Raw genomic sequence first — 18,808 nt, 5'->3', positions numbered from 1 at the left:
AATCAGAAATGAAAATTAAGAACTTCCAAATATTTTATTCATTTTTAAATAACAATAATAAACCCATTATATGTTAACATAAATAATATTTTTGAAAAATATATTTCCCAAAATAAAACAAATTTAGTGAAAAAGGCACTGTTTTACATTTTTGTAAATCTTTTTAATAGCAGGTTTAATGGAAGACAGCTAGATTCTCAGATCTGCTTCTACATTCAATCTGTTGTGATAACACACTATGTAGCCTCTAGAAAACCCCACTGTATACTCATGAGAGACTGAGAGTGAAAAGGAAAATTAATGTCTTATTTTAATTATGAAATAGTTTTGACCTCAGGTACCTCTTCAAAGAGTCTCAGGGACCCCACAGGGTCCTTTGAGAATCTCAGTTCAAATTTAAAGGCAGTGATGTTATGAGATACAAAAGATTATACTTGGCCACAACTGATTTCATATAAGCTGCACACACAATTAGAGATGTCGACTTTGGTTGCCTACTATGTCCCAGGTACTATATATTTCCACTGGCTTCATAGATGATTCTTCCATAAAAATTAGGAATGAATGGGCCAATAATTCCCCAGAAATCATTCTACTACATGGTTCTGACTGAAAGCTAGAGTAAACTCAGAATGTCTAGTAATCATTTGTGGCCTCTGGTGATACTGCATTTTTAAAATCATACAGTCCTAAAATACTTAAAAATATTTAAAAAACAAAATGATTGATGTGTATTTTGATAGGGGCTACATCAATAGTAACAGCAAGACAGCCCTTTGATAATTATTTTATTAGAAAGCAAATAGTTGTAACTACAGTGGCTAAGAGTACAGGCTTCAAAAGTCAGACTGCTTGGACTTGAGTCTCAGTTCTGCCACTTATCAACTGCATGGCCTTGGGTAAGTTATTTAACCGTTGTCTTAAATTCCTTATCCATACAATGGCAATAACAATAGCACCTAACTCATAGAGCTGTTATTAAATTTATTTACCTATTTATAACAAGATACTATATAGTTTGTAAAGTGCTTAGCAAAATATCTCGTGTTTAGTAGTGTTCAATAACATACTGACAATTATTTAAAAAACTCTTAGGACCAGAGTCAAATTTTAATTAGAATAAAAATATCTTCCCCATCTGAAACAACCACCAAAAAACAAGTAAAGGAAAACCTACGTGTGTTCAAAAGGTCTTGAAGAACATTAGTCTTTAAGTCATAAAAGGGTTCTGTTTAGAAAACTTAAAAATTGTATTAATTAGAAGAAACCTGATACACCCTGCACCGTGGCAAAAAGACATGAGGAATATCTGTGTTTTGTGGTTAAAGGACTAGAAAATACTGTTGGGAATAAGATTTAAGTAAAAAATATCATGAAATGGGACTCCTACACAAAGTTGAATATAAACAACTGTAATTTAGGAATGGAAATCATACTGATGAGTGAAAAAAAACAAAAATAAAACAACCACCTGGCCCCTCGTGACTGCTCAGTTCTGACTTTTAGCTTCCATAAACTCAGAACTACTACATGGAGAAGGACCAAAGAACTAAAAGCCTACAAAGACCAATAAATATTGAATTTAATAGAAACGGAAAATAAACTTTTCAGAATAAAAACATCAGTCACAATTAATGTCTAGTCAAATAAAATAAAAATTCACAAAGGGCTATGACAACATTAGGTATTTTCCCAGTACAACAGTAGAAGTCTTCTAAGAAGGATGCATTTTAAGAGGGACTTCTAATAAACTGCATCCTGGAGGGTCAATCAGCCATGTAACATGAAGACTGACTGAAGGATTAACTTGAAGACAAGGAGACCAAGGGCATAAAGAGCTATCTATATCTTCCAGCGTTAAGAAGGATTAGATTTACTCTGGATTGCTCCAAAGAATGGGACCAGGAACAATGAGAAAAAATTGCTCAGGTAAATTTGTATTAAAAATAAGGAAGAACCTTAATAATTAGAAATGTCCAGTAATGAAACAGACTGCCTCTCAAAATAGCTCACAAAGCCCTAGAGAGCCATCTGTCACAGATACTTTAGAATAGATTCCTCTAAGAATCCAGTTGGGCCTGATGATCTTTGGGGTCTTTGAGAACTCAAGAGTCCATGAGGTATCCAAGACACCTGCCTAATATAATGCAGATTCTACCTGAACTTTGCTATTATTTTTAGATACAGAGTTCAATGTATTTAAATATCATAATTCCATATAATGACCACAGATTCAGGTCTAAGAAATAATAATTTCAGGCCAAACCTCACTAGCTGGATTTTTCAATTTCTCTCTAGAAAACCAAGGGAAATGGAACAATCCTAATTATGACATGTTTTACATGATCAAATTTCCTTTCCTAAAAAGGCTCTGCAGATTTTGAAACTCTCTAAAAATTTCTGCCTAAAGAAAGTAGTTTCCCTGGTGGAAGAAAAAAAAATCAAGAGAATCTCAACATCTGCTCTTATTAATTTAGAATAAATGAGTAAACAAGAAATATTTCAAGAACTGCAAAAACAAGTAAAATGAAGGATTAATTCCATTTACTCATTAAACTCATCTGCTTAAGAGAATAGAGAGTATGGGGGAGGGAAATGCTGCAACATGCTTACAGATCAATTTTGTGTTTCAAAGTTCCAAAAGTTTAACAGGCTGGTGATTAGCTATTTGTTAAATCTCTCACAAATCAAAGGGAAATTATATACTGCAAACCAGGTATAGGAGAGAGTAATGTTGGCAATGAAACGTTCCGTTCAGCGTTTGAAATATCTCTACTACTGCTTTAAGGAGAGACAATAAGACTACTCATAATAGTTTTAGTTTGCTTCTAAGGCTTCTAGGTGCTACTATAGTCCTTGTAAGTCTGAACGTACACGCACGCATATAGCTATTTCTCTCCAAACCAGTCATCCAGTATAGTAATGCTATCAACAGCAGTTTAAAAAGCTTTTAGCCAAGAGTAGCTAAAGTTATTCTAAACAGTGCCCATAGTTAAGATATATGTAAGAGAAGAGTAAATTTCATCCCAAGTATCATTTGACAAAAATTCTAGTTGATAAGAGGAGGCAAAAGTACACCTTATGAAAACCCAACACAGGGAATAATACATTGCATCAAAGACCCTAACAAAGCACAGCAGCATTCTCTGTATCAAATTCAAAATTAAAACTCAATCCCTGGCACCTATAAAGGTAAAATCTGAAAATGTTAAGACCAGTAATATAAACAGTAACAAAAAGGATACTTCAATGAATGTCTACTTGACGCCTCACACTATGCTGGAAGTGTTTTACATTTTACAAAGCTACGCCTGTTTTGTAAATAAGAAAAATGAGATTCAGAAAGTCATACATTAGCACATAATGGCATCAAGGTTTGAACTTGTGTTAGTTTCATTACAAAGCCTAGCTTCTTTTAGGCAAGCTACATTAAAAATAAAATAATTTATGCAGAAGACAGCTCAAAGCACTTTAAGTATACTCATACCAAAAAAAGTTATGTTTTAAAATTACTGTATTTCATTGGTCTAATACACTATCATTTTAAAAATATACTAGTTTTTAATGCATCACTGTTGGATAATAAAGAATCTTAGTAGTCCTTTCCCTGGTTCCTGGGAGAGAGATTCTAAATCCTTGGAACCTCCTGAGTAACGGGAGTATCTTAGTTATTCATGAGCTCCCTGGACCAACCCTGAGTCTATGCTAAGGGTTCAGATGACTCAGGATGGGGGCTGGTTACCAGAAAGACCAATCATGTGAAGAGAGGGTTGGGGCTTGGAGCCAGCCCAACCTTCGGGGAGGAGAGGCTGGGCCTCCTCCAGCCTCTTTCCACCTTGGAGTTGGAGATTGAGTTCAAGCATGTGGTCACTGATTCAATCAATCATGCCTACTCAATAAAACCCCAATAAAAACTCTGTACTGAAGCTCCGTGGAGCTTCCTGGTGGGTGAACACATTTTATGTGATGGGAAGGTGACACAGGGAGAGAGCATGGAAGTTCTAAGTTCAGGACCCTCCAGACCTCGCCTTATGTGTCTCTTGATTTGGTTGGTCCTGATTTGCACTCTTTCTACTAAAACTGTAATTTTAAGTATAGCGCTTTCTCGAGTTCTGCCTCCTTTTAGTGAATTATTGAACCCAAGGGGGTCACAAGAACCCCCAAATATGTATCCAGTTGGTCAGAGGTGCGGCCAGAGTCTGAAGTAAGGGCAGTCTTGTTAGGGACCATGCTTTTTAACTTATGAGTCTGTGCAAGCTCTGGGTGGTTAGTGTCAGGACTGTATTGCAGTTAACCAGATGGTACTGTAATAACCAACAGGAAAGAACACTGCCAATTAAACTATGATCCACAAACAACTGTAAGATACAAGCTGATTTCAGAAGTACTAAAATATAAAAACTAAACAACATTTTAATAAAAACAAATTAAATATTATTTAATGTATAACTCATTCTTTTAAAGTTTTAAAATAGTATGGAAATATGAAGCACAAAACAAAAATAACCTCTTTTTTCCTTTCTCAGAAGTAATCAGTTCAGTATGTATCCTGAAACAGGATTTTTCATTCCACTTTTATAACATCAAAATATGGTAAACAAAATTTCAGTAACTTGCAAGAGGCCACCCAGCAAGTCAGTGACAGAAAAGGATGTAGAACTCAGGATCCCAAATCCCAAGGGTATTATTTTCCCTTATACATATCTTATTGCGTCTTAGTTTATCTGAAAAGATTGTCTATCAAACACAAAAATCTTAAGCCATTATGATGACTAAGAATAAAAGTAAATATATGACCATGAGCCAAAGGGCACTCCATTTTGTCACATAAGGTCTCGTTACGACTTTTCAGACAGACGGCAATGATTACACCAAGCTTCACTAGTGAGCCATTTATCACTTAAACAGTTCAACTAAAAAGACAGACGAAACATTATCATGCAAAGAGCAGTGACATGGGAGACAATACACTTGTGCTCCAATGACACCTCTAGAATCAGGGAACTAGCTGCAGGAATGTGCTTTCAATCTACTCTCCCTGGGCCTGTTTCACGTCTATAAAACGAAGCGAAATGGTTTCAGTGATTCCCATGGGGGAAGTTATTCACCTTTTGGGGAAGACAATTCTTTGTTGTACAAGACTGTCCCATACATTGAGGACATTAAGCCTCGCTATCCCTTGCCCCCTAAATGCTGGTAATTCTCCCCAGTAGTTGTGACAGCCAAAAACCCCTGCCCCCATACATACTTACAAATGGAAAGGGCAGGGGGTAGAGGGGTTGCTAGGTTGGGTAGACTTCATTTCCCTAGTAGATGATCTTTCTCAAGTTCCTTCAAGTGCTAAAATTCTATAACTAGTAATCCTTCACTTTTACTTAAATGACAAGTCCATGACTGAAAAAAAGTATGGAAAGAAGGAAGTCATGGGTGATTTAAAAAAAACATAGGGTGATTTTTGTCCCAGTAATCCAATTTCTGGGACATAGCCCAGGGAAATTAACAGTGTAAAGATTTAGGAGCAAAGGTTTAGTCATCACAACATTACTTCTAAGAGCTGAATGATGTGAAACAACCCAAATACATAACATTTATTGAGCACTTGTTAGGTGCCAGACATCATTCTAAGTACTTTACTTCCTTGTTACTCAAAGTGTTAGCACATCACATAAGAGCTTAATACAGATTCTCAGACGCCACTCCAGACCTACCGAATCAGAATCTGTATTTTAACAAGCTCCTCAGGTGGACATTAGAGTTTAAGAGGCACTACTTTACAAGTATTAATTCATTTAATCTTCATAGCGTGTATAATTAATTTAATCCTCATGGCAACTCTATAATGTAAATATTATTATCCTCCATTTTACAGCTTAGTAAACTAAGGCAAAGAGTGTTATATAACTTGCATAGTAACTGTCAGAGCCAGGATTTGAACCCACACACTCTCATTCCAGAATCCAACCTCTAAACCATTATTGCATATTATTTCTCAATTTTTAAACAAGTTATAGTATCTCCATAAAATGGAGTATTCTGTAGCAATTAAAACTAGTGTCTAAGGAATTTTTAATGACACAAGGAAATTAACTGAAGCATGCAGTAATAAAATTGAATATATAGTATGGACCCAATATGTAATTTTTTTAAGTTACATACACACTCACTTTGAAAAAGATCTGGAAAAAAATTGTTGCTATGAAGAGGCAATATGTGAGATCTGCTGTCAGAATGCCAGAGTTCAAATTCCAGCTCTACCACTTACTAGCTCAGTGATCTTAGGTGAGACACTTAACCTTTTTAAGCCTCATTTTCCTCATCTATAACATGGGAATAATATTTCCCTCCAAGATCCTTGTGAAGATTAAATGAGGCAATCTACAAAAAGCATTAGCATTGAAAATTATTATTTTTCTTTATACGTCTTCATTTTTCCAAAATTTCTACAATGAATACATATTATACTTCAGTAAGCAGCAAAAAAAGTTATTAAAAAAGATAATGCCGGGGCCAGCCCAGTGGTGCGGCAGTTAAGTTCACACGTTCCGCTTCAGTGGCCCGGGGTTCGCTGGTTCGGATCCCGGGTGTGACATGGCACTGCTGGGCAAGCGATGGTGTGGTAGGCATCCCACATATAAAGTGGAGGAAGATGGGCACAGATCTTAGCTCAGGGCCAGTCTTCCTCAGCAAAAAGAGGAGGACTGGCAGCAGATACTAGCTCAGGGCTAATCTTCCTCAAAAAAAAAAAAAAAGATAATGCCTTAGATCATCAACTATTTTATAAAGGGCTATTCAAAGAATGTACCAATTCCCCTAACTAGATAACACAGGACTGAACTCAAGCAGTTAACAGTTGAGTAAGAGATCTAAAAAGAGATCTTTTAAATAAGTATGATTAAATAGTGAAACTGAGTAAGGGACCTGTGCCAGTTCCTCTGCCGGAGTGCCTTTACTTGGAACAAAGTCCACCATCTATCTTGAATGATTTATGCATTCTAACTGCCTGGCAGTACCTGCCTGACCTTGAACAGGTTACCGGGATCTCTTGAAAGCCTCAATTTTCCTCATCTGAAAGGAATGAGACTACCTCCCTTGGAGTTATTATGAGGATTTAATGAGAAAATGTGTGTAAAGGACTAGACATGCTGACCAGTAAAAGAAAGCACTTAATGTTAGCTAAAATCTATCATCATCATCATTCTTTGGCTCGATAAGACTTCTTGAGTTTCTACTCCAGCAATGAAAATATATTCATTTCTTCAAATCACAGTTCAATAGTGTTTTCATTATTTTCTAATCAATTACACCTTCAGAGAGCTATTTCATTACAAAATCAAGGCCAGAGCTAAAACTCTCCATTTTAAGTAGTTTAGATTCACAAAAGCAAATTATATCACATCTGGATTAACTACACAAGCAGTAGGAGCAAGACAATTCAGGTAGGGTTTTCTCCACATTTCTAGTATCTTTGTACACATATGCATTAGTATACATATGAGTCTTATATTTAAATACAGGAACTCCATCAATCACTACCAGCTATAATGTAGGTCAAGGCTTCCACCTGATAAAATTAGATCGGAATCAGCGTTAAGATTTAGAAAAGCCTAAGGATCACTCAGTCTGATCCTCTCGTTTTACAAATGGATTTAGGAAATGTAGTTAACTGGTGAACAAGGGAAACATTCAAATGCTAATCTACTTTTTCAAGAATTAGTCCAAATCCTAAAAGGAACACATAATAAACCTCAGTTTAGACTTTTAAAATGACATCAATTTTTAGCTTAGCTAAGGTGTTACTATTATTACCACATTTTTAGGTGTAAGTGGGAGCTTGCTTTCTCACTTTCAACAGTACCGAATCCACAGCTTTGAATTTGGTTTCAAAACATTTACTTATTACAGGGAAGGAGGAGGAGAGAAAGTCAATGGTCAGGCACTTAAGGAGCTCTTATTTGCCATCTAACTCAAAGAACTAATAGTAATATTTTTAAAAAGCTGAATCAAAGAGTTCATATGCATAATATAAGACTACTATGAGAATACTTTTTGTCTTCAAGTTTATATAAAAAATTTTAAAGAGAACACAAATGGCTTTTAAACCTATGAAAATATGCTCAACTTCACTCATTAAGATAAATGAAAATTAAAACAAAATTCCTACCAGATTTATAAAAATCTAAGTCATTAGGCTTGAAAAAAGATTTGTCCTTGGAATGTTGACTTTGATTCTCTTATTCAAAAACCGTTGACAATCATTTCTATTCACAAGCAAGTATGCGCTCATGCATGAGTATGTGTCTATATTTATATATAAAATTTAACACTAACATGTTCTGGAGAAAGTAAGGGGGAAATAGGTATATTTTTATATTATTCACCAAACTTCTGTGAAGAGGAATTTGACAACATCTATCAAAATTATAAATGCACATATCCTTTGCCCCAGCAATTCCACTTCTAGGACTTTATCCTACAGATGACTTCCACAAATGAGAAATATCACAGGTACAAGGATATTCACTGCAGCGCTGTTTGTACAAGCAAAACATCGTAACAATCTGAATCTCCATTAATAGGAGATTGGCTAAAATTATGATAGACTCATAAAATAAAATACTATGCAGCCATTAAATAAATGAAACCATATAAATATTAGTATGAAAAGATCTCTAAGAGAGATTAAGTCAACAATGTGTTGCATATAGCCCCATTAGTTTTAAAATTTATATACAAATACTCATGCATGAGCACGTTTACTTCTCACTCTATTTCCCTTTATACATTTCAATTTCATTCTACCTCTATGTATTATTTTTTCAAAAAATAACTTTTAAAATATTTATTTTAAATTTATATATCCGACCTATGGTGTAATCCCAATGAAGTAACTATCAAATTGTCCTTCACTGACAGTTTTTAAATTCAAGAATCATAAAGTCAGCATTCCAAGGACAAATCTTTTTTCAAGCCTAGTAACTCCATAATCAACATCAGTTCTAGCATGATTAAAATCCTAAAGCCCACTTCCAAGCAGAAACACATATTACTTACCTTGCAGCAGAAATAGAATGGTAAAACTCAGACCTTACCTGACCAGGTCTCCATGAAGCTGTAGATAAAGACTTTCTCTTCCCTCTCCAGCACATATTTCTGATGCTGGGGTCTCTACTGTGCAAAGGACAAGATGTAAGTCAGAGGAGGACGAGGCAGAGGAGGTGGTGGTTGCAGTGGCAGTGGTCGTGTCGGCTCCATAAAGGTAAACACAGCCTCTCTTCACATCTTCTCTCAGCCAGTCTCTTTCTCGGGAACCAAATCTGCTTCTCCTATTCAAACAATTTCTGCTCCCATTGCGTTTCATATTTCTCTAAAAAACATCAAGAGAAAGAAATCATTAGCTAGAACGTCTGACTGAGGTAGACGTGTCCAGTCCTCACCCCACCTTTCCACTCTACATTCACCAACACTGTGCGCGAGTATCACTTCCTCTCGTGGAGGCTTCCCCATCTGCCATGCCCATTCTTAACCTGGAAACTTAGTTTTCTGTACTGCCAACTGTTCATGACTTTGTCCATCATCTTCTCCGACCCTTTCTTTTTTCTTTATGTTTTCAGAAAAATGTCAACAATAATAAAATAACTGTGTACCTACTACTACCCAACTTTCACAAATTTTAATCTTTTCATATTTAGTTCAGATTATTCTTAAAAAAATATATGGGGGCTGGCCCCGTGGCCGAGTGGTTAAGTTCGCGCGCTCCGCTGCAGGCGGCCCAGTGTTTTGTTGGTTCGAATCCTGAGCGCGGACATGGCACTGCTCATCAGACCACGCTGAGGCGGCGTCCCACATGCCACAACTAGAAGAACCCACAACGAAGAATACACAACTATGTACCAGGGGGCTTTGGGGAGAAAAAGGAAAAAAATAAAATCTTTAAAAAAAAAAAAAATATGATATATCCTTACAAACATAGCTGAAACCACCTGGTACCCCACCACACTCCCACTTTCCTCTCTCTCCCCAGAAACAAACACTCTACTGTATTTGGTATTTATCATTCCATGCATTTTTATATGTTGCCATATATGTACATAACTATAAAACATATACAGTTTTGTTCTATGTGATTTAAAACTTTAAATCCTAACATGTTTCACCCTGCAATTTTTTTATTTGGTTCAACACTGGTTTAAAGATATATCCATGTTAATACACCCAGCTCATTTATTTGAATAACATTCCGTTATACGAATACATTGCAATTTATCCATTCTCCTGCCAATGGCATTTAGTTTGTGTCTAATTTTTCACTGTTGGAAACAATGCTGCAATAAACATTTTTGTACTTGTCTCTATACCCAAATTTCTTTAGCTTCCTGACCGTCTGCCTAATATCCCAAATAAGCAAGTACAGAATCAAGACAATGTTACACAAATATTCTTTCTATTCTTGTCATGTTTCAAAAAAATTACTGTTGTGGGGCCGGCCCAGTGGTGTAGTGGTTAAGTTTGCACACTCTGCTTCGGGGGCCCAGGGTTCAGATTCAGATCCCAGGCAGAGACCTACAGGCCATGCTGTGGTGGCATCCCACATACAAAGTGGAGGAAGACTGGCACAGATATTAGGTCAGAGACACTCTTCCTCAAGCAAAAAGAGGAAGATTGGCAACGGATGTTAGCTCAGGGCCAATCTTCCTCACCAAAAAAAAATTACTGTTGCATTTGATAATTTAGGCATGTGAAATTTATATACATTGTGAAGTCAACATCATCTCAAAGCAAAAACAATTGCTACAGCAATATAACAAGTTTTTAAGGATCAACATTTACCTGCTCTATTTTTATGATGGGCCATTTCTGTTCCCTTTAATAAAACAGAAATGTTCACTAACAATTACACTGACATACCTTTCCGGCATCATTCCCCATTGCCTTTCTCTCTGTTTCAGTCATATCTAACTACTTATAACTCCCCAAACAAGCCAACTATTTCACAATTCTGTGACTTGTCTGAAATATTCTCTTGTCCACCTGACTAGATATTCTTCAAAACTCTACTCAGATGTCACCTTCTCTACGCAACCTCCTTCCTCCCCATTCTACCCCCTACCTAGAAGAATTAATAATTCTATTCTCTCCTCAGCAGAACTTCTTCACCTTGAACATACTTTTATTTCTATGTGGATCACAATGGGTTTAATTATTTATTTGATATTTCTTCCTATCTTCTACACTGAGAATCTATGATAGTGCTTTAACACCTGTAGCACAGAGATGAAGGCAGAATTCAGCTGACATCACAGAAATTTATTCCCAGTCTGTACTTCAGCCCAATGAGCTCTGGCAAGAAGCTGAACAAACCTAGGGGAAAATAATCTCCATTTTTACTGAGAACACTAAAATCTTTTCTTTTTATCAGGCACAAAGTAAATAAAATACTTTCGCTACAATTCCTCATTGGAAAACAGAAATATCTATAAATAAAGCAAATTTGTCTATATGTGTGTGAGGAAGACTGGCCCTGAGCTAACATCCATTGCCAATCTTCCTCTTTTTACTTGAGGAAGACTGTTGCTGAGCTAACATCTGTGCCAATCTTCCTCTATTTTACGTAGCATGGCTCGATGAGCAGTGCTAGGTCCGTACCCAGGATTTGAATCTGTGAACCCCTGACAGCCACAGTGGAGCATGCAAACTTAACCACTATGCCGCCAGGCTGGCCCCACAAATATTATTTTTGTAATTACTGAGTTTAATATTTGAGGATAATTGTAGCACCTAAAATCAATTTCTAAAGGTGGTAAAGAAAGAGGAAGGAAAAATTAGAAGGTATTCTCATGTGGGAAGAAAGAAAAACAAGCGTTGTTTAAATTTAGCATAACAAGTAAATTGATCATTTTACAGATCTTAGGGATTTGAATACAGCTATTCAAACCCATGAGGATTATTACTGATTCTAACTTTAGATAAGCAGGATAAACCCTCGCTACAAGTAGGATCTAGGTCTCTCACTTCTCATCAAGAGTATTTTCTCAAGGCAGAACATCTCAGAATTAACAAAGGGCTTTCAAGTACTTATTTTATAAACACAGGGGCCATCACATTTGTACCACTGAATAATCAACCACCGGTTAATTTTAAATATTCCTTATTTTTTAATCTTTGAGAAAGATCAACTGGTCCACAGGAAAACAGGATTCTATATGGTACAGTAGCATTTAAACAAAGAAGCTCTGCATTCCGTACTCAGTGGAGAGAAATTTAGCTCACTGCTATTTAGAGAGACAGCAAGTAGACACTATTCCACAAAACCACCAAAAAGTTTCTTTGAAAAAATTTCCTAAGGTCACATAATGGCCCACTGACTTTTTCAATCTTAGAAAAGTCAAGAAAGACCCAGGAAGTATTACACTAGCTCATCCATTTTTCTTCTTTAAGGATTTTTAAGTCATTTTTAAATGTGTATATATATTTCCCTTAAGGCTATAAACTCCTTAAGAACTTTACATTTTTGAAACATACGTGTTGTTGGTCAAAGAATGTATCTCCTATTTATACGATATATTGCACCCACAGATACACTACTGAACTAAAACTTCAGTAGATACTCTCTTAAACCTGTTCAGTGCACACTGAAAAGGCCTAGATACCAAGCAAGCATGGCCTTCTAGCAACAATCTAGATGGACTGCTTAGCTATTATTAGCCACTGAATTACCTAGTGCTTCCTTCTCCACTGCCTAAAGCCATCAGGTAACTGCTGGAAAGGCCAGGACTGTCCTCTGAGATGCTTTCAGCATCACTACTCCACTGGAATTACTACACTGAGAACATTTTATTTCCTCCATTATTCTTATATAAGAACTGTTGACAAACTTATTCAAAAGGGAACACAACTATAACCACCTCTCACAACAAACAAGTCTATAAAGAGCACATTTAAGACTTAAAAATATTTCTAGAAAGCAAAATGCTTCAGAGTAAGCCACGAATTAAGTATCCACTTCAGCTTTATGCTTTTAACTCTCTAAAAATGAAGATAATGAGGGCTGTGATGGGTTCAAAGGGGATATTAAATGCCCATATACAATGAACTCTGAGACATGCATGGTAACACGGTCTGGTAAAGTAACTCTCCATACTCAGTGAGTTCTAGTAGAATGTGAAATAACCTGAAGTAGGAGATATGTTCCTGCATTCGAAATTTTAAAACATTACAGGCTCATCTCCAGGAATATACATGTTAAGGAATACTTTGGAAGGGGTGAGATAAGGACAGGAAGAATATTTCGGTTCATTAAAACTTTCTGGGTATTAATTGATTTTTAAAAACCATATACACACATTATTTTGATAAAAACTTCAAACTATTATTGTAAAAACAGATCTCATAACATTCAATGACTATATTAGTTGTAACTTCATTTCTTCCACAAACTGAGTAAAAAAATAATAATCCCAAAATTGGAGAAAACATCTGAAAAATTTATGCTTCAAAGATACTCCCAATATCCTTAAGAGTATGAAAAATATTAGACTTATAGTCCAACTACAACTATAAAGGGATACATTCTAAAAAATAACTTGCTAAATAAATCTGGGGGCAGATTTTGAACCAAATTTTCCAATACCCCATACAGATGCACCAAAAGTACACTGGCTTAGTCATATTACCTTTTTATGAAGACGCATGTTATTTGATAATAATGATGTTCATGATTTGATATTAAGTAAAAAATAGTTACAAAAAAGAACAATAAGCCTTTCAAAGGGTCTTCAGAGAAGAACAAGTAGGAGATTATAATTCAAAAAGTCTTCTACTCATTCTTTTCCAGTTTCGCTTGGCACAAAATTCAACCACTCAGCTATAAGGGAACTTCTGTATGTAGAACACACAGCACCTATTCTCCATAGCTGATCCCATTTATTTGCAAGGATTACTTAAAGTGTTGACCATATGCAATAAAGCAAGGGATGCAAGGGCCTTAGACACTGTCAGCCTCCCACACCACCAGCTCAGTACTATAATAAAGATCAATTTCTGGAACCTTTCTAACGGTCCCAGATGGGAACCCCAGGAAACCAGTGATAGGCTGGACCACTTCCTGGAAGTATAGAAAGGTAGCTAGGACCATCAATAAAGATCCTCATTTCTCAATTCCTTCCTTCTCACAACTCACTCCCTCCTCGCCAAAAAAAAGTTATTAAAAAAGCCAAGGTTGTTTACCTTCTAGACCAGAGGGCATTACCTATCTCCCAGACCTGCTATTTTCTGATAAACCAGGCCAGTAGAACTTTTTTTTTTTAGTTTATTCACGATTTACATTTTTTGTGACCTTAGAGTTTTAAATAAATATCCAAAAGCCTTTGAGTAATTATATTTGCAACTTACGGTTAAAGTTACAACAGGTATGTACAAGGTGTATTCAGAAGTGGAGGTAAACTATGAAAAGTTATTTCTCTAAATCACTGCATTAAGATTGGGAGGCAGCAGCATAAAAATGTTTTATATTTTACAGAGTTCTATTTTATGTTGTTTCATGGATTCACCAGATGCTTCAAATCTATTATTTTTTTCAGTGTTCTCATCTTCGTGATGTCCTACAAATAATCTTAAGAACGTAATGCTCACTCTCAATCACAAGTGACAACTATTACTTAATGTATTTTTAATATCCTGTATTTCTATTGTTTGGCAAAGTATTTTTAAAACATACAAAATCTTCTAAATTTTCTTTTCTCTCTTCCTTCTCCTTGGCAAGTTTAAATCCTGCAGATTCCTCTTCTAGAACTCTAAAAGAAATTCCATTCTTTCTCCAGGGTACCTAGTTACATATTTGACCTACAGAAAAAATTTCTCTCCAACTATGGATTTCAAGGCTAGTAGAAAACTCCATCCAGTTAGTCTCCCACAACTCCTCCTTTTAACCATCTTCACTGTCCCCTCCCCACCCTGCATTTCTTGTGTTTTTAAACTTCATGTCATCACCTTCAAGGCTCCACTCTCCCCCTTGCCTGCATCTGCTTTCATTTCCTCCCACTCCCCCCAATTCCTGCCAAAAAGCCCCGCTAGCTGCCTGTTGCATAACTGCTCCCCCATTACCGTCTCCCTGGATTGTTAGCCCCGCTCCCGCAAGCAGGAATGCCCCTTTTTGTCCAACCCCTGCTCCATTCTGCGAGACGCCCAGCGATTCCCCGGGACTAAGCTCCTCCGGGGACTCTCTCCAAGCTGCCGCCTCGAGGCGGGCAGCCGGGTCTTAACTTGGGTGGGAAGCCGGCGGGCAGAGTCGGCCCGCCCCGCCGGCGCGGCCCCCAGCACCCCGCGGCGCCCGGCCAATCACCGCCGCCATCCTCCCGCTGGGGTGATGTCTTCAGGTGTCCGGGGAGAAAGCCCTGCGTACTTCCAGCCCCGCTCTCGGGCCAGCAGCGACCGGCCCAGAGCGCGGACGAGGGCGGCAGAGGCGGGCCCCCGGGTCCCGAAGGAGCCGAGTGGGCGGCGGCGGCCGGGTGGACGCCGGACCCAAGGCGTGGGCCTGAGAGGCGGGTGGCGCGCGGCCAGGGATGGGCAGCGGTAGGGACAGAGGCGGCCGAGGCCTCAGCAGCGGCCTGGCGCGGAGGCCTGGGCGGGGGACGCGGCGCGCCAGGGGACTGCGGGAGGGCCGAGCCGCGAAGCGGACTGACTGACGCGGGGCGGGGGGTCGCCGGCTGCCTCGGCCACTGCGCGGGGCAGGGATGGCCGCTCCCGCCCTCGCTCCCTCCCCAGCCCGCCCGCCCGTTCGCCTGCTCGCCTCACCTTCAGGACCCGGATTCCGCCCGGCCGGCGGCTCGCGAGCGCTTCGGGCGGCTCCGGGGGCTCGAGCGGGCCCGCGGGCGCCGGCTCCACCTCCCCCATCGGCGGCGGCTGCACAGGGACGCCCGGCCGGCGCGACGGCGCGCGGAGCCTCGGCGGCGCGCGCGAACAGCCCTGGGCCCCGCCCCCCGCGGCCCACCGCCCCGCCCCCGGCCCCGCCCCTCCCGTAACCCCGCTGGACCTGCGTAGCTGCGGGCTCGGCGTGGGCTCGGCGTGGCCCCGGCGCCCGCCGGGGAGCCGCATCGTGGCGGGCTGGCTGCCGCGGGCCCCACGGGCGGAGCCGGCGCTACCACAGGGCTGGGCCTCCGCTGCCGGCCGCCCTCGGTTTGGGGGACTGAGGCGCAGGGAGGCTTATTTACTGCTATCCTCGCCTCCTAAGTACGGGCTGGACAAGGGGCAGGGTGGGTCTGCACCTGTCGATAGCGATAGGACGCTGCCCTCCGCAGAGGGTAACTCTTGTAACTTACCTCTCCATTTCCTCTCTTTCTGCTTCAAAACTGGCTTGTCACTCTCACTGGCAAAGCCATTGAACGAATTGTTGAGAATATTCACCTTAGCCAGGCCCCTTCTCTTCCTTATTAGAGATGCTCAGACCTTCTTCAGCAAATTCGACCCAACCGCATGTGCAAAATGTCAACTCACCTCCCAGTCACATTTTAATTCCCTTTTCTCATGTAGTAAAATTATCAGAATTCAGTTCTCTGTCTCAAGCAGTAATATGGTCTGTGAGCCGTTTTATTATTGCAAGACTAATTCAGAAAAATCTTTAAAAGTTAATTTAGGGGCTGGCCCGGTGGCACAGTGGTTAAGTTCGCAAGTTTCGCTTCTCAGCGGCCAGGGTTTGGTTGGGATCCCGAGTGCGGACATAGCACCGCTTGGCAAGGCATGCTGTAGCAGGCATCCCACATGTTAAGTAGAGGAAGATGGGCATGGATGTTAGCTCAGGGCCAGTCTTCCTCAGCAAAGAGAGGAGGATTGGCAGTAGTTAGCTCAGGGCTAATCTTCCTCAAAAAAAATATAAATAAATAAATAAAGTTAGTTTATTTTCTTTTAGTTCCTGCATTGATGATAGTTTTGTGGCCTGCCAGTGGGCCAAATTTGGAGTCAGAAAGCTTGATTCCAAATCCCAGCTCTACCTCTTATTAGGTCTACACCCTTGTGCAAGTCACTTGATCTAAGCCTTTGGTTCTTAAGCTGTGAAATAGAAATTAATATCTGCCTAATAATTAGGAAGATTTTGTGAATGCATACAAAATACTTAACACACAGGGATTCATAGCAGCCATCATAATCTGAGTTTCCAAATTTAAGATTCACTCAATTCCTCAGAAAGTACTCTCCTTGTTAATTCTGCTCTGAAGTTTCCCAGGAAACTTTCTAAACTTCCAGATTTTTAGGTCTTCCACCATTACACAGATGTTGATGAACCTTCAAGCAACTTTTAAGGTATTAAGCAGCAAAAACCCCATAATTTCTTGAGCTTTGAATAATTGGTAAAGATGGTATCACCTATTATGCATTGCTTCAGCTTGCCTAGTCCAAGTAAACTATGTTTAGAATATTTTAGTTGTATGCTTAGTACAAGAGTGTTTGAGATCTAACAGTGCAGTCTGTGCCCCTCTCTCTTCTAAGATATGTATGCATTCGGAGATATTTTGAATTCCAAGACAAAATTTGACTCTTGCAAAGATTCTAACTCTGTACAAATTATTTCTTCTGTAAAAGTTTGGTCACTATTTTCTCCCTTTATATGAGTTACTTTGTATATACCAAAATTCCAATCTCCAGTAATCTTTCTTTGTTCTCATTTTAATGAATTAAAAATGGTTTGTGAGCCTGGTGTAAGGTGAAAAAAGCTCTTAGGTTGTCTAGCTCCTGGGTTTTCCTTCTACCTTGAAATTACTTTCAAGAAAGCTACTCAAAGTAGTTGGATTCCCATTTCATTGCTTACTGGGTAACTTCTACCAGCAAGAACACTTGGTGTGGAAGGGATAGGCACCAATATGGACACAGAAGTGGACTTGACCAAGGGCAGACAGGCAGTGGAAAGAATAAAAATGTGGTTCAGAATTAGTGTTCCTAAAAGCCTGTTTCTTGAGGTGTCACACATTATCTTTTCCAGATCTCATGAGCAGAAGCTCTTTATTGATTAAAAGGGAAAGACTTTGGCCCAGGACTAGCATTTGAGTTCATGCTAGGGAAGAGCAGTAGTAGATAACTGGTTTGTTTTTTAACTAATGGGATAGTGGGTTAAAGCATCAATTCTGAATACAAGCATATGCTAAAAGTTATGTATTTACTACTTCAACAACAGTAGTACCTCTTTCAAAAAGAAAAAAAAAAGCTACCAACCCAGATGTTGCAGGAGATAATTTACGATGCAGTTCTCTTTAAAGGTCTCCATGGTTTAAGATCCAATTCAGTAAGTAGTGACAACCAGTTGATTCTCAGTTCTCCTTTCAAATCATGTACTGTCGTTAACATTTTATACTGTTTCAAAGGTCACACATTCATGTTCTCCCCCAGTTCAAGGCAGTGTGCATTATGTATGCCAAGGGTTATGTAACTACAATTTCTGGAAATGATAAACAGCTGAGACTAACCCTAAAAATAAATTCCTCTGGGATTTTTGTGCAAAAATCCATCTGCCCTCACTGCAGGTTCATCATTACAAAAATCACTGTTTGAATCAAGCCAAGAAACAGAGAAGTCATTAGACTCCCCTCCTCTCTGTATCCATCCTATAAGCAGCTGTGCATACCTCTCTCTCCACCTGGCAGGGAGAATGACACACATACACACACTTTATCCCAGGAGCTTTTCCTAATCCTCACTACAAAATGGAAAGAAGGGCTGGAGAAGAAAAGTTCACATCTATCAGATTTGGTAAAGGAGCCGTAAGAGCTTACTATATTCACTTATTTATATCTACTTCCCACTGCTTCGATGATCACAATGTCAT

General features: G+C 39.1%; 1 protein-coding gene across 2 annotated transcripts in view; it reads right to left on the bottom strand.

Moving 5' to 3' along the window:
- The window catches only part of PHLPP2 (PH domain and leucine rich repeat protein phosphatase 2), a 71,227-nt gene extending 55,271 nt beyond the window's left edge, over nt 1-15,956 (bottom strand). The window contains exons 1-2 of one of the 2 annotated variants that reach the window (XM_044760852.2): nt 15,790-15,956; nt 9,090-9,364 (exon numbers count right to left, since the gene is read on the bottom strand). In XM_044760852.2, coding sequence (XP_044616787.1) covers nt 9,090-9,364; nt 15,790-15,888 — 374 coding nt within the window. In that variant the 5' untranslated portion in view covers nt 15,889-15,956. The remainder of the gene's footprint in view (nt 1-9,089; nt 9,365-15,789) is intronic. The other variant, XM_070500717.1, reaches the window with a different exon arrangement.
- Nucleotides 15,957-18,808: the final 2,852 nt, after the last annotated feature.

The sequence above is a fragment of the Equus asinus genome, chromosome 28 (genome assembly GCF_041296235.1).
Source record: "Equus asinus isolate D_3611 breed Donkey chromosome 28, EquAss-T2T_v2, whole genome shotgun sequence".
Classification (NCBI taxonomy): domain Eukaryota; kingdom Metazoa; phylum Chordata; class Mammalia; order Perissodactyla; family Equidae; genus Equus; species Equus asinus.
The sequence above is the reverse complement of the archived record's forward strand: the minus strand, read 5'-3'. Positions and strand labels throughout refer to the sequence as shown.